The sequence below is a fragment of the Suncus etruscus genome, chromosome 15 (genome assembly GCF_024139225.1).
Source record: "Suncus etruscus isolate mSunEtr1 chromosome 15, mSunEtr1.pri.cur, whole genome shotgun sequence".
Taxonomy (NCBI): domain Eukaryota; kingdom Metazoa; phylum Chordata; class Mammalia; order Eulipotyphla; family Soricidae; genus Suncus; species Suncus etruscus.
This window is the reverse complement of record NC_064862.1, coordinates 60,149,995-60,163,279: the sequence shown is the minus strand read 5'-3', so window position 1 is coordinate 60,163,279 and position 13,285 is coordinate 60,149,995. Positions and strand designations below refer to the sequence as shown.

The window sequence follows — 13,285 nt, the reverse complement described above, 5'->3', positions numbered from 1 at the left end:
GCCACTAACGGGGCCTTCTCCCACGTCTCCACTCCTGAGAAAGCACACAGAAGACTGTGTTTTTGTGGGGGTCGTCTCTGTCTCTTTATTAAAACAATTGATGTGTGATGTTGTCCTTGCTGACGGGGCTCTATGATGTTCCAAAACACTTTGGTGGCTCTCAGGGTTATGCTACTCATGACCAAAAGTCACCCCATATTGAATACCAAAGGGTTCAGAGAGTTGTGAGAGAGGCTTTGAGGCTTATCTAGGAGGACAGGACAGGAGAGGGAAGGAGAGGCCAAGAAGGTCAGGGTTCAGGCTCCAGGTGTCAAGTTGCTAGGCAGAGTTCCCTAAAAAAAAAGAATGTTTAGACATAGCACTGAGTTTCCAGTTTTCCACCCAGCTCTGGTTCCCCCATCCCTTCATATCCACCATTCTCTCATTAAGTCACTCATCCATCTCCCCACTTACTCTTCTCCCCATCCTGCCATAAAGCTATCCAGCCATGTTTCTGCCTTGCATTTTTCACTCATCTACCCCATTGAAGTTTATCTCATTCATCCACCTATGCCCTCATCTCTCTCTCTTCCTCCACCACTCACCCTCATCCCAAGAAAGGACTCTGGTTTCACTCACTTCTATACTCCAATCCCTCGAAGAGCTGGCACATGTAAATGCTAATATACTATTCATTTACTTACTCTTTCCCATTCACATATCCATCCCCCTTAACATTTTTAGCCACCTTATCATTCAAGGAGCAATTCAAAGACCTATAGGCTTCTAGGTTCTCTCTCTCTATTTTTCTTTTGGCCATACCTAGCAGTACTAAGCACTTCCTCCTTTACTTCTAACTCTGCTCAGGGATCACACCTAGCAGGCTTGGGGGACCATATGAGGTGCCAAGGATCTAATCTAGATTGGCTGGATACAAGGCAAACTCCTTACCACTGTACTCTCTCTGGCCCCAACTTTATTTCTTCATTCATTTTGGGGCATACCCTGCTGTGCTCCGGACTTATCCTGACTCTGAGCTCAGGGGACCATATGCATTGCCAGGAATTGTGCCCAGATGCATACAAGGCAAGCCCCTTATCCTCTATACTATCCATGTGCTCTTAAGGATGAAAACAAAAAGTCTTTTAGGATTGTGTGAGACTGGCAGGTAGATGAGGGGAGAGGTCAGAATGAAAACCTCAGTCACATACCATGTAGAAAAGCAGGAAAACACTGTACAGGCAGAAAGGACCCCAAAAGGGCCTTTTATCTAGCACCTATCTGAAAGGGAAGCCAGTTACACTAGCATCAGGTTAACAGCAGGCTAGCTAGAAAAGCCCAGATTTTTTTTGTATGGCTATGAGCTGCTTCAACACAGCCCAACTGAGAAGACAGAAATCACTCTTGGAAGGTTTGGGGAACCACATAGGGAGCTAAGGATTGAACTTGGGTTGGCTGCACACAAGGTAAGTGGTTACCCCATGCTCTCTCTCCAACCTATCCTTTCCTATTCTCTTCTGTTCTATGCTGTTGACATGACTGCTGACGGCTGTCCATAGATGTGTGCTTGTGGAAATATCACACATCAGGTTATAGTGCTCACACACTTAGTTGTGAAGTTTCCAAGGGTCCCACTGCTGGCAACAGAGTTCATGATTTTTGAATGATGGCTGTGGTGTGGCTGGAAATCACACATTGCATAGAGGTTGCAGATGAGAGTATCTGTGTCCAAAGAACAGAAACTCTAGGATTGGGCTCTGTGCATGCGGCAACATTGAGAATTGAAGCCATAACCTTCTGCTTGCATGGCAGCCACAGCACCATCCTTTGCTTTCTGCCTTCTCTACCACTCTTGCATGAGCATTTTAAATCCATTGTGTCCACAGGCAGGAGCATGCATGTCCTGATCCAGAAAAAAAGCAGGTGGCTGACAAGCCAGAGAGCAGGGGCAATCAGACAATGAGGTTGTAAAGACCTCATTGTGAAGGTGAATGAAGAAAAAGAGACTACTTGAAGACTTAAAAGCCACTGAAATGCTTTTACTCTGAAGTGAGAACTATTGTGAGTTTTGAGTTTTTGTTTTGTTTGTTGGTTTGTTTTGTTTTGGGGTCATACCTGATAGTACTCAGAAGTTACTCCTGGCTCTACAGGCAGGAATCATTCCTGGCAGGCTCAGGAGACCATATGGGATACCAGGGATCAAACCCAGGTCAGCTATGTACAAGGCCAGCTTCTTACCGGTAAGGTCCTATTACGAATTTTGAACTGAAGTAAGACTTAGGTTATCTGAGGCTGGAGTATAAGTACAGTGAGGAGGGTGTTTACCTAGCACGGGACTGACCCAGGTTCTATCTCTGGCATCCCATGTGGTTCCCTTGAGCTTACTAGGAGTGATTCCGAGAGTGCAGAGTGAGGAGTAACCCCTGAGCACTGTCAGATGTGGCCCAAAACCCAAAACCCAAAAACAAACAAAGACTTAGGTTATCAAAGTGAAAAACCTGGTAGCCATCTGAACCCTTCCTTCTTCCCTTACTAATTCTGGTCTAATCCCTTACCAAATTCGATCTTCCTAGTATTTATTTTTCATATTATCCCTCTTCTCATCCCAACAATTATGATTTAGGATCTGATCATCTCTAGTTTAGTCTTTTGTCCTAACTGGCCTCCTGTGTGGCCTCCCTGCCTCCCATCTATTCCCTCTTTTGTCTGGTCACCTGTATTGACGTCACTGATCTAAAGTTTTAATCTTAGAATGGCTTAATAGGCCATGGTAAGTATGCAGTATCATGCTTTGTATGCAGGAACTTTTGGGATTGATCTCTTTGGGGATTGATCCCCCCAACCACTGCAGATGCTTCCTAACAAATAAATAAACTTCAACTTCCCTAGTTTGAAATTCTTTTTTTTTGGGGGGGGTCACACCCATCAGCACTTAGGGGTTACTCCAGGCTCTGTGCTCAGAAATCGCTCCTGGCAGGCACAGGGGACCATATGGGATGCCCACCGTCCTTTTGCATGCAAGGCAAAAGCCTTGCCTCCAAGCTATCTCTCCAGCGCCCCCTAGTTTGAAATTCTTGAATGACTGCAACCTATAGGAAAGCATTGATAGCTCTGAAGTTAGACAGGTCTCCTGATGAATCTCTTCCTCTTCCCTACAAAAGCCAAATCTTTCTAGGCCTTACCTTCTCTTTTGACTCAAGAACACACAGAGATAGATTTACACTCACTCCATCAAGACTTTGTTTTTTGATTTCCCCTGGGAAAATATTTCTGGAAGTGTCACCTCCTCCTACAGCTAGTCTCAGATGAGTTTGAGCTAAGTGTTTGCCTTCACTGTTTCCATTTCTTCAATGGGCTCTTACTTGCATTAGATGGTAACCGGGCATCTACATGACTGGTCCACACTAAACAATGACATCTTCTAGGGAAGAGACTATCTTCATTTCCGTGTCCCCATTTTAGCAAACTCTTATTGTTAATAGCCGTGACACCCATGGCCCATGCCCTTACCTACCTTATTACCAGGGGATGGTAGGAGGTTTTCCTTGGAGTGGATATAGTTTCTGTCGCTGCTAGACATTACAGACAGGAAAGAGAAGGGCTAAGGACTCTGACTTCGAGAAACGAATAGTGGCGTTTGATCCCAACTTGCTTGGATGTCTAAACTCTCCCTCTCACCTCTCTCAGCTCATTTTCCACCCAGCAGAGAGGGGGTGCCCTACTCACCATGTGTCAGTGCCTCTGCTTTGGGTGAAGAATTCTGGAAGGAGAGACCCTGCCAGAGAGAAGTGAGTTTCCTTGTGGCTAAGGACAAGGGTCTGAGAAGAAAGAGTGGGTATTGAAAAGGTGGCTGTTGGGTTAGGGGGGACCATGTAGCTGCTTGAGAAGGATCCCAGGAAATTAACTTAGCAGATTCCTAGAAAGGTCATTGGTGGGCAGGGAGAGATCAGGAAGCAGGGGTAGAGGAACATCCCAGAACCAATGGTCACATAGTGAGGGTCACCTTGTCTGGAGATCTGGGTCTCTTGGTCTTGTGTCTGTTTTTGGTTGAGGGGTTCAGGGCTCATGTTGTAGCCAGCAATAAACAAGGCCTCATTGGTGAGTTCTGTGCTAATCCGTGTCAGGTATTCCTCAGAACGGGATAAAGGCACCTTCTGTGAAAGGGAAATCAGAGGGAAGTCAGAGGGGCTCTCCTGGGTAGCTTCCAGCTTGGCTTTCTAGCTGTAGGATGGAGTCTTGAGATCTGGGCAGGAACTTGAGTCAGTCAGGAGTGCAGAATAAAAGACTGGAGCAGGGTGTTTTCATGAGCCTCAAGACTCAGGGATGGGGCCCATGGATTTGAAGTTAAGGTGAAAACCTCAAGGCTGGGGGATATGGAGTCCTCAACTGGCTGTTTCTCCTCCCTGCCCATTCTCTTGGAAAATATCTGTAGATTCCCCAACCCTGTGCTCACCAGAGTCAGGGAGGCTAAGTTAGATCGGGCGCTCATTCCTTCTGCGTTAATCAAAGGACGGGACGCCATCGCCGGGTACAGGTGTAGCAAGAGTTTGGCTAAGAAACACCCCGGGTCTCCCGAATCTGCAATCCCCCCTGAACCCAGACTTGGCACGGCCTGGCAGATAGGGTGGAATACTACTTGGCAGGAGAGTAGATGGGGAATAGATGTCAGACACCCCTAAGGGGCAGGGTGAGGGAAGATGGACGAGGGGAAGAAGGACTGGGAAGGAGAACTCTCCGAGGTCCGGAGGTTCCGCAGCTGCCCGGTTGCCAGGAGATCAGCGGTTCTAAATCGCCGGTTCTAGAACCAAGGGCACTTGCCCAGCATGCCGCATCCTCGCTGCAGGCCATTCATCCACCTGACACCAGGTTTTCCTCTGGGGGCGTGTCCTCAACGACCGGAAGCAATCCGGGACGCGGACTTAATCCTCCCGCCACTAGGGGCGCGCGAGAAGCAGCCTCGCCCGAGCCTCCCTCCTCCAGCCGCTCTAGCCGCGGCAGCTGCACAAACGGGGCGGGGCAGGGTGGGGCGGACTGTACCAACCCGCCGTGCTTTTCGGGGGTGTAAAGTTTCAGCGGGGACGGAGCTTTCTCCCTTGTCTCTGTGTCCGGGAGGTCATGCTCTTTGGAAAAAGAAAAGTAGAAATGTCCACTCATCTCTCTTCTCATCTGCCCTCTCTTCTTCACTTCCTTCGCTCTACGTCGAGGACCCTCTGCGTGTTGGTAGGATCCGAAAGGCGGGTGGCGGAGAGGCGCAAAAAGGAAAAGGAAGCGGGCAGGTCTTAAAGGGGCCGCAGCCGTCGTTTCAGCCTCTACCTTTTCTCCCCTTTTGCAAGCGCGAGCTCAGAGTTCCCGGAAGCCGAGCACAGCTGGAACAGCTGGAGCCTCCGCTGGTGGCCGGGGCGAGGTTCTGCCCCGAGAGAGCCGGTGGTGCGCGCGCCCTCCGGTGCCCCGCGCCCTTCTGGGTCGGCCTCTGCTCGAGCTGGCTGCCAGCTTTCACATCTGGGACCCGCCGGGGCATCGGGGGGGCCTGCTCGCAGTTGGGGCGGCCTATGCTGGAGGCTGGAGAGTGAGGACTCGCCCAAGCTAGCACCACCGGCCCCCCGGCCCTGGGAGCTTAACAGACCGCTGCGATGACGGAGGAAAATATCTTCCTGTTTGTGCCTAACCTCATTGGTGAGTGCCACCCGGCCCACGGGTGCAACGAGAGGGCGGGGGAGGGGGGTCTTTGACAGGTGCCCGAATCCAGCTGTTTTTCTCCCCCCCTCTCCCCTGCCCGCTTCCAAGGTTATGCCCGGATTGTCTTCGCCCTCATTTCTTTTTACTTCATGCCCTGCTGCCCCCTCACGGCCTCCTCCTTCTACTTGCTCAGCGGACTTCTCGACGCTTTCGATGGACACGCAGCTCGAGCCCTTAATCAAGGTGACGATCGGCTCCTCCCAGCCAGCCTGGGGGCTCCGTTTCCCTGCCCAGGGTGGGTGGGCACTCCTTTGGGAATTGAAGTACTGTCCTTACCCCCCTGCAGAATGCAGGACCGAATGGCCTAGTTTGGTAGCAGAGGGGTTTAAGTGGGCTGTTGACAGCCCGGTGATGTGAATGAAGGGTGGTAGGCAGCACCCTAGGCAGCACGGTGATGGAAGGTCTCATTAAAAATTCGTTCGACCTTTGCTGACTGGCCTTGCAATCAGGCTGCCAAAAGCATCTTTAGGGAGACGGTGGACAGGAAGGACAGGTGTTTTGGGGACGCTGATGAAGTTTTTCGTGTTTTCTAAGAAGATCCGCCTTTTTTTCTAGTCCTGTTGTCTGGACTTGCCCCATTGAGTGGGATGCAGGGATGGTCAGGTGGTTTTCTTGCTCTTCTGCATTCCCATGGTGCCTTTTGGTGTGTCCTAGTGACCCTTGCCCAACCTCACAGCCCTGAGTGCTCCCTAAACTGCTTCAATCCTCTGTAAGCATTGAGGCCAGGAAGTCTGCCCAGTGTCGCCCTCTGTCTCTTGAACCTAACAGTCCCCGTTTTTCAGGGACCCGGTTTGGAGCCATGCTGGACATGCTGACCGACCGCTGCTCTACCATGTGTCTGCTCGTCAACCTCGCCTTGCTCTACCCCCGTGCCACCCTTCTCTTCCAGCTCAGCATGAGCTTGGACGTTGCTAGTCATTGGCTGCACCTTCACAGGTCTGCAGCCCCTAGGGGCTTGTGTCATAGGTCCCTGGGGCAAGTGTGCAAGCTGGGGTGGGGGCCACAGGAGGTCTGGATCCCCTCTGGCTTCACAAACTCTGTTGAAAGATATCCCCAGGGCCATCTTAACTTGAACTAGGCCTCAAACCTGTCAGTCTAGGTCACAGATAATTACAGATAACAGCAGTTCTAGGGAAAAGACATCCCAAGGCTTTTGAATGTGGGGTTGAGTCCTCTGGCCCCAGCCAGGTAGCTGTGTGGCTTTAGGCCTGATGGAGATGGAGGCTCTTGACTATGCCTTGTTCCTCCTGGGCACCACACAAGCCATCTCAGGAACTCATGGCTCCCCATTCTTTCTCCCCAGTTCTGTAGTCCGAGGCAGTGAGAGTCACAAGATGATTGACCTGTCTGGAAATCCAATTCTTCGCATCTATTATACCTCCAGGGTGAGCACTCCCTGACCTGCCCTTTTTGCCCTGTTTAGACCCTGGTCTGGTTGAGGGAGGAGGGCAGTGCAGAGGAAGGAGCAACCAGCCTTGAAGGGAGGGGCAGGGCTGTTACTCCCAGCTCTCAAAAGGCCTCTGCCATGCCCTGGAGCTTGAACTTCATCCTGTGCACAAAGGCAGTCTCTGAAAGCTCTGGAAGGTGGCGCCATTGCTCTTTGCTACCCCTCCCCACACCCTGACCCCTATTTCCTCTGTACAGTTTCTCCTACAGGGTTCCTGCCTGGGTGGTAGAGGAGATTGTGGGGGGAAAAGGGATCTCTCTCAGCAGCCCTTTTGCCCCTGCAGCCCGCTCTGTTTACCCTGTGTGCCGGCAATGAGCTCTTCTACTGCCTCCTCTACCTGCTCAACTTCTCCGAGGGCCCTTCAGGTAGGAGATGGGGGGCCTGGGACACAGGAGGGTAGGGTTCTGGCCAACAACCCCCTGGGCCTCATACCCACCTGTGTTTCATTTCTCATGGCCCCTGCCTTCTCCCTACAGTCGGCTCTGTGGGTCTTTTCCGTCTGGGCCTCTGGATCACCACCCCTATAGCCTTGCTCAAGTCCCTTATCAGCGTCGTTCACCTGGTCACAGCTGCGCGCAACATGGCTGCCCTGGATGCAGCTGACCGTGCCAGGAAGAAGTGAGCCAAACCTCCGGCCCCAGCTGCCACCTGCCCTGGAGTCACTCTGCACGCGGCTCCCTTTCCCTTCTAGGAGCCTCAGGCCCGTCTTCCTAATGTGCTGTCTGATCTGCTAGGAGGGGTTCTTGCTCTTCCACTCCTGTGATGTCTAAGGACCTGGATGTCAAACCAGGAGGATGTTCAGGTCCTGCCTATGTGGACAGTGTTCCTGGGTGCCAGGAGGCCTTTCTGAGGGCTAGACATGGTCACACTCGACTGCCCTGGCCTGTGACCGGGTTCTTAGCTCTGTGGTCTGGCTTGGGACACTTGAGTGAGGAGGAGAAGTGGGAAGGGCCTCGTTTCCCAACGAGCAGGGCCAGAGGAAGCCTAGCCAGAGGAAGCCTGCAGGAACCACATCCAGGAGAGAAGGAGCCATTTAGAGCCTTCTTGCATTGTCTTGGTCCCGCCCTTCTGGCTGGGAAAGCTGCTGTAATAAAGGTGGAGCCTTACTTCCTGGGTGTGGATTCCTTTCAGATTCTGTGGACGCCAGGGTATATGGGGAGGGGAATAGGAAGCTCTTTCTGGATGCTTTCTGGCTTCCTTCCTGTCATTCTTGTGTCTTCACAAAGGGACTGTCTGCCTCCAAGCTCATGTCACGTTCTTTTCCCCACCTGCTCTCTTTTCTATACAGATTTCTCACTGGATATCCATATTTATTTGTCTAACTGATGCGTCTGCTCCACTAGAATGTAAATTCCGTGAGGGCACAAATTTTTCTGGTTCCTTATCTATTCCTACAATGAAGAGAAATCTTAATTGAGCCTACACTAGCTGCTTAATAAATATTCACAAATAGGTCAGTTGGCTTCTTTCTTTTTTGCTTTATTTCTCTTAAAAGTTTAGGGGCCAGAGAGATAACATGGAGGTAAGGCGTTTGCCTTTCATGCAGAAGGATGGTGGTTCGAATCCTGGCGTCCCATATGATCCCCTATGCCTGCATATAGCCAGGAGAAACCCCTGAGCACTGCCGGGTGTGACCCAAAAACCAAAAAAAAAAAAAAAAAAAAAGTTTAAGGGGCAAGAGCAGTATGGCTGGGCATTTGCCTTTCTTTTTTTTTTTTTTTTTTTTTTGGTTTTTGGTTTTTGGGTCACACCCGGCTGTGCTCAGGGGTTACTCCTGGCTGTCTGCTCAGAAATAGCTCCTGGCAGGCACGGGGGACCATATGGGACACCGGGATTCGAACCAAACACCTTTGGTCCTGGATCAGCTGCTTGCAAGGCAAACGCCGCTGTGCTATCTCTCCGGGCCCGGCATTTGCCTTTCATGATTTCTACCTGGGTTCAATCTCCAGCATCCCTTATGGTTCCCTGAGCCTGCCAGGAGTAACTCCTGAGCACCACTGAGTGTGGCCCTAAAACAAAAAAATTTTAAAGGGTATTTCCTTTTTTTTTTTTTTTATTTTGGTTTTTGGTTTTTGGATCACACAGGGATCGCTCAGGGATTATTCCTGGTTCTGCACTCAGAAATCACTCCTAGGCATCTTTGGGGAACCATATGGGATACCAGGAATTAAACGAGGGTCTGTCCCAGGTCAGCCACATGCAAGCCAAATGCCCTACTACTGTGCTGTGGCTCCTAAAAGGATATTTCCTTAAAATTTTTGTTTGTTTGTTTTTGGGCCACACCCAGTGACGTTCAGGGGTTACTCTTGGCTATGCGGTCAAAAATCACTCCTGGTTTGAGGGATCATATGGGATGCTGGGGATCGAACCCAGGTCTGTCCTGGGTCAGTGCATGCAAGGCAAATGCCATACACGCTATCACTCTAACCCCACCTAAAATTTTTTTAATTGATTTTCTGTGATTTAGTTACAAAGTTGTTTATGATTGAGTTTCAGTCATAAAATATTTCAATATCTCTCTCTTTACCAGGGCACATTTCCTGTCACTAATGTGCCCCCAATTTTCTCCCCTACCCCCAGCCTACCTCTATGACAGACATTTTACCTCCCTCTTCTCTTCCTCTCTCTCTTTCTCCCTCTCCCTCCCTCCCATTTCCTCCCCCCTCTTTTAAAAGGATATTTCTTAGAAACTTATTTGGGGGATTTGGGGTGTTTGCCTTGTAGACAGCTGACCTGGGTTCTATCCCTGGTGTACTAGATAGTCCTCTATGTCCATCAAAGGACACACACACACACACACACACACACACACACACACCAGCAACAACACAGCAACCTCAACTTTAGGGGACTGGAGAGATAGCATAAGGGTAGATGCTTGATTTACCTGTGGCTGAACCCAGCACCTCATATGGTCCCTGAACACTGCCAGGTATGACCAAAACAAGAAACAACTTCAGGCAGGGAGAGAATTAAAAAGGCGAGAACACACACTTTGCCTGTGGGAATTTGTGCCAGTGGTCCTGATTACTACTCGGTGTACAAAACGTTTTAGCTGCTTGGTCCCTGCACCAGACTTCAGAGTCAATCTCCAGTCAATCTCCAAACTGCTCATTGGCAGTTTTCTTTTCCCCTGGTTTTGGGCCACACTGAGCAGTGCTCAGAGCTTAGTCCTGTTTCTGACTTAGGGATCACTCTTGAACAGGCACAGTGGACCATATGGGGTGCCAGGAATTGAACCTAGGTTGACTATGTGTAAATGTACCTTTTGTACTATCACTCTGGGCCAGCAGTTTGCAGTTGATTCAACTCCAGCAAGTTGAGTCTCCCAATGACATTCTGAGTCACTGTTTCTTCTGAGACATTTCTTGGGACACCTAACAACTATGACACTGTTCTAGGCCTCTGTCCCTAAGCTGCCATCTGAGCTTTCTCAGCTGTCTGGCACTTGCTTACTTTTTAAAACTCTGTTATGTCTCCCATATGTCAGATCTTTAGCTGCATATTCTTTGCAGATGTTCCTTATTTTCTCTTCCTCAGAGCATAACCAGGAGATTCTGGTGTTCTGGAGAGCTGAAGGTGATCAGATATGTTTGTGTCTCACTGTGGGGGCTCTGGAGATTCAGTGGTTTTGGTCACTGATTCCCTAAGGAGAAAATGTAATGCAGTAAGGGAGGTGTTGGCTGGGTACCTCAGTAGAAAGTGGGAAGGACTTGGGGTGAGTACAGCTGATTGATGCTCAGTGAAGGAACTGGGATAGAAACAGATCAGTGTGGCTGGAACAGCGAGTATGGGGAGAGCTGAGGGAAATGAGATTGAAGCCACCCAAGGTCACCTGAGGAGCTCGGTGAGCATTTGAACTTCATCCTGGGAGCCTTGGGGAGCCTTGGAGAGCCACTGGAGGAATCTCAAAATGGTAGATAAGGGGCCAGATAATAGAACAGAGAGTAGGGGCCGGGCGGTGGCGCTAAAGGTAAGGTGCCTGCCTTGCCTGCGCTATCCTTGGATGGACCGCGGTTCGATCCCCCGGTGTCCCATATGGTCCCCCAAGCCAGGAGCAACTTCTGAGCGCATAGCCAGGAGTAACCCCTGAGCGTCACCGGGTGTGGCCCAAAAACCAAAAAAAAAAAAAAAAAAAAAAAAAAAAAAAAAAAAAGAACAGAGAGTAGGGTGTTTACCTTGCACATGATCAACCTGAGTTCAATCTCTGTCATCTCATACATAGGGTTCTCTAAGCCAGGAGTATGTCCTAAGTGCAGAGCCAGGAGTAATACATGAGCACTGCCTGGTGTGTCACAAAACAAAAAATTGAGGCTGAATTGAATCTAGAGTCTTTAGTTTGGGAAAGATATAGGAATCACGTTAATTGTGGTTTGCAAAATTCCTGTTCTGAAGCCTAATATCCAATGTGAGAATATCTGGAGTTGGGTTTTAAGGGTGATAGGTCATTAGTATCCTTACAAAAGAGGTGCCTCTGATGCTTCTGTCCCTTCCTTCATGGCAAGAAGATACCAGTTCTGGAACATGAAGAGGGGTAGGAGCAGCCATGCTGGTGCTTTGATCTGATGTCCAGTCTAAACCAAGAGACCAAGGAATCTTAGCTGTCAGCTCCCCAGTTGATGGTACTATGTTATGGCAGCCCAAATGGACTATAACTATCACTATCTGGAATTCAGCTCTGTTTGTCAGATAACATAAATAACCTCTATATGAGATGGTTCATTTGTCATTCCACTTAGTTGAGATCTGCCTAAGAGGAGGGTGATTTAGAATAGTTTTTCTGTTATTAGGTTTTCTATCCTGGTAGGTCTGTATAGCAGCCATGACCAGGACAGACTCCACTGTGATAACTCGCCTTGTCCCAACGCTCAACAAACATTTATTTATTGCTCTTCCTGGTTATCTGAGTCATTTGAGCCATGGCTCCATATCATGCCATTTTCTCTCTGGAGCCCAGACTCAGTCATGGAAATGGAAAAAGAGGACAGAGATGCCAATTTCCGTTGCTTTTCATCAGGAAGAGTGAGTCATATAGCCAAACCTGATAGTATTGGAGATCCACGCAGGGACACGAAGTTGGATTAAGAATGAGGGTCCAGGGTCCAGCGAGGTGGCGCTAGAGGTAAGGTGTCTGCCTTTCAAGCGCTAGCCAAGGAAGGACCACGGTTCGATCCCCCGGCATCCCATTTGATCCTGGCATCCCATTTGGGCCCCCAAGCACCATCAGAAGTAATTCCTAACTATAGAGTCAGGAGTTAACTCCTGAGTACTTCTGGGTGTAGCCCAATAAGCAAAATAAATAAATGAAGCCCAGAGCTCACATGGAATTGAGGTCACGGGTCCAGAGTTCCAGAGCCATGAAGCTGACCAAAAATGCAGCTGAGTAAGAGAACCGGGCTTAGGGCAACCCATGATGTCAAAGAGATGGAGAAATTGGAGCAGTCCAAGGAAACAAGGAGCTGCTGTTGTGATGAAGCGAAGTGGAGTGGTTGTATGACAGAAGATCCATGTGATATGGAGGAGGAATGGCTACAGGGACAATGGGACAGGCTGAGGATGGCCTCAGCCTCCTTGAGCAGCAGGGACAGTCGAGATTGGTTTAGAGCAGTTTGGGGAGGAGGAGGGCTGGTAGGGTAGCAGTGAGGGGGGCTGAGCTTTTGCAGAGAGCAGTGGTGACAAATGGAAATAGAAATGTACTCAGGAGGAGTGATGTGGAAGGACACCAGGCTAAGGAGAATTGCTGCCGGTTTTTATTAGGTGATGGGGAGAGTGACCAGCAGCCAAGGCAGCATAGGACAGACACTGGCCTGCAAGGTGGGGGTGGAGGTCCAAGGAGCAGAGTGGGATCCAATGGGGAGCCTTCTTCATGGGAACTGTAGGGAAGGACAGTCTAGAGCCAGCAGTTAAGTTCGCTGCTGGGGAGGAGGAGGGCTCCTATCCAACCTGCTTCTATTTTCTCAGAGGAAAAGGAAGTGGGCAGGGGTGTGGGAGGTCAGGAGGAGAGGAGGTGTGAAGATTTCTCTATAGCAGGCTGAAGAACAGTCAGAGGCCTCAGCCTACTTTCAGCTGGTCTCCAAGGGGGGCCCCTTTCCACCTGCTTCAACACAGAGTAGGCACAGTCTG

At 49.8% G+C, this 13,285-nt stretch overlaps 2 protein-coding genes across 2 annotated transcripts; one reads left to right on the top strand and one right to left on the bottom strand.

Moving 5' to 3' along the window:
• Positions 1-3,817: 3,817 nt before the first annotated feature.
• LOC126030979 (putative protein T-ENOL) lies at positions 3,818-4,502 on the bottom strand. Its single transcript, XM_049789251.1, has 2 exons — positions 4,433-4,502; positions 3,818-4,133 (listed from the first exon to the last, which is right to left on the bottom strand). Exons 1-2 carry the CDS (start codon positions 4,499-4,501, stop codon positions 3,885-3,887), a joined length of 318 nt encoding a protein of 105 aa, XP_049645208.1. The 5' UTR covers position 4,502; the 3' UTR covers positions 3,818-3,884.
• A 745-nt stretch (positions 4,503-5,247) lies between these two features.
• Positions 5,248-8,619, top strand: CDIPT (CDP-diacylglycerol--inositol 3-phosphatidyltransferase). Its single transcript, XM_049789223.1, has 6 exons — positions 5,248-5,652; positions 5,764-5,898; positions 6,498-6,651; positions 7,019-7,100; positions 7,446-7,527; positions 7,639-8,619. The coding sequence occupies exons 1-6, from the start codon at positions 5,610-5,612 to the stop codon at positions 7,782-7,784; spliced, it is 642 nt and encodes a 213-aa protein (XP_049645180.1). The 5' UTR covers positions 5,248-5,609; the 3' UTR covers positions 7,785-8,619.
• Positions 8,620-13,285: the final 4,666 nt, after the last annotated feature.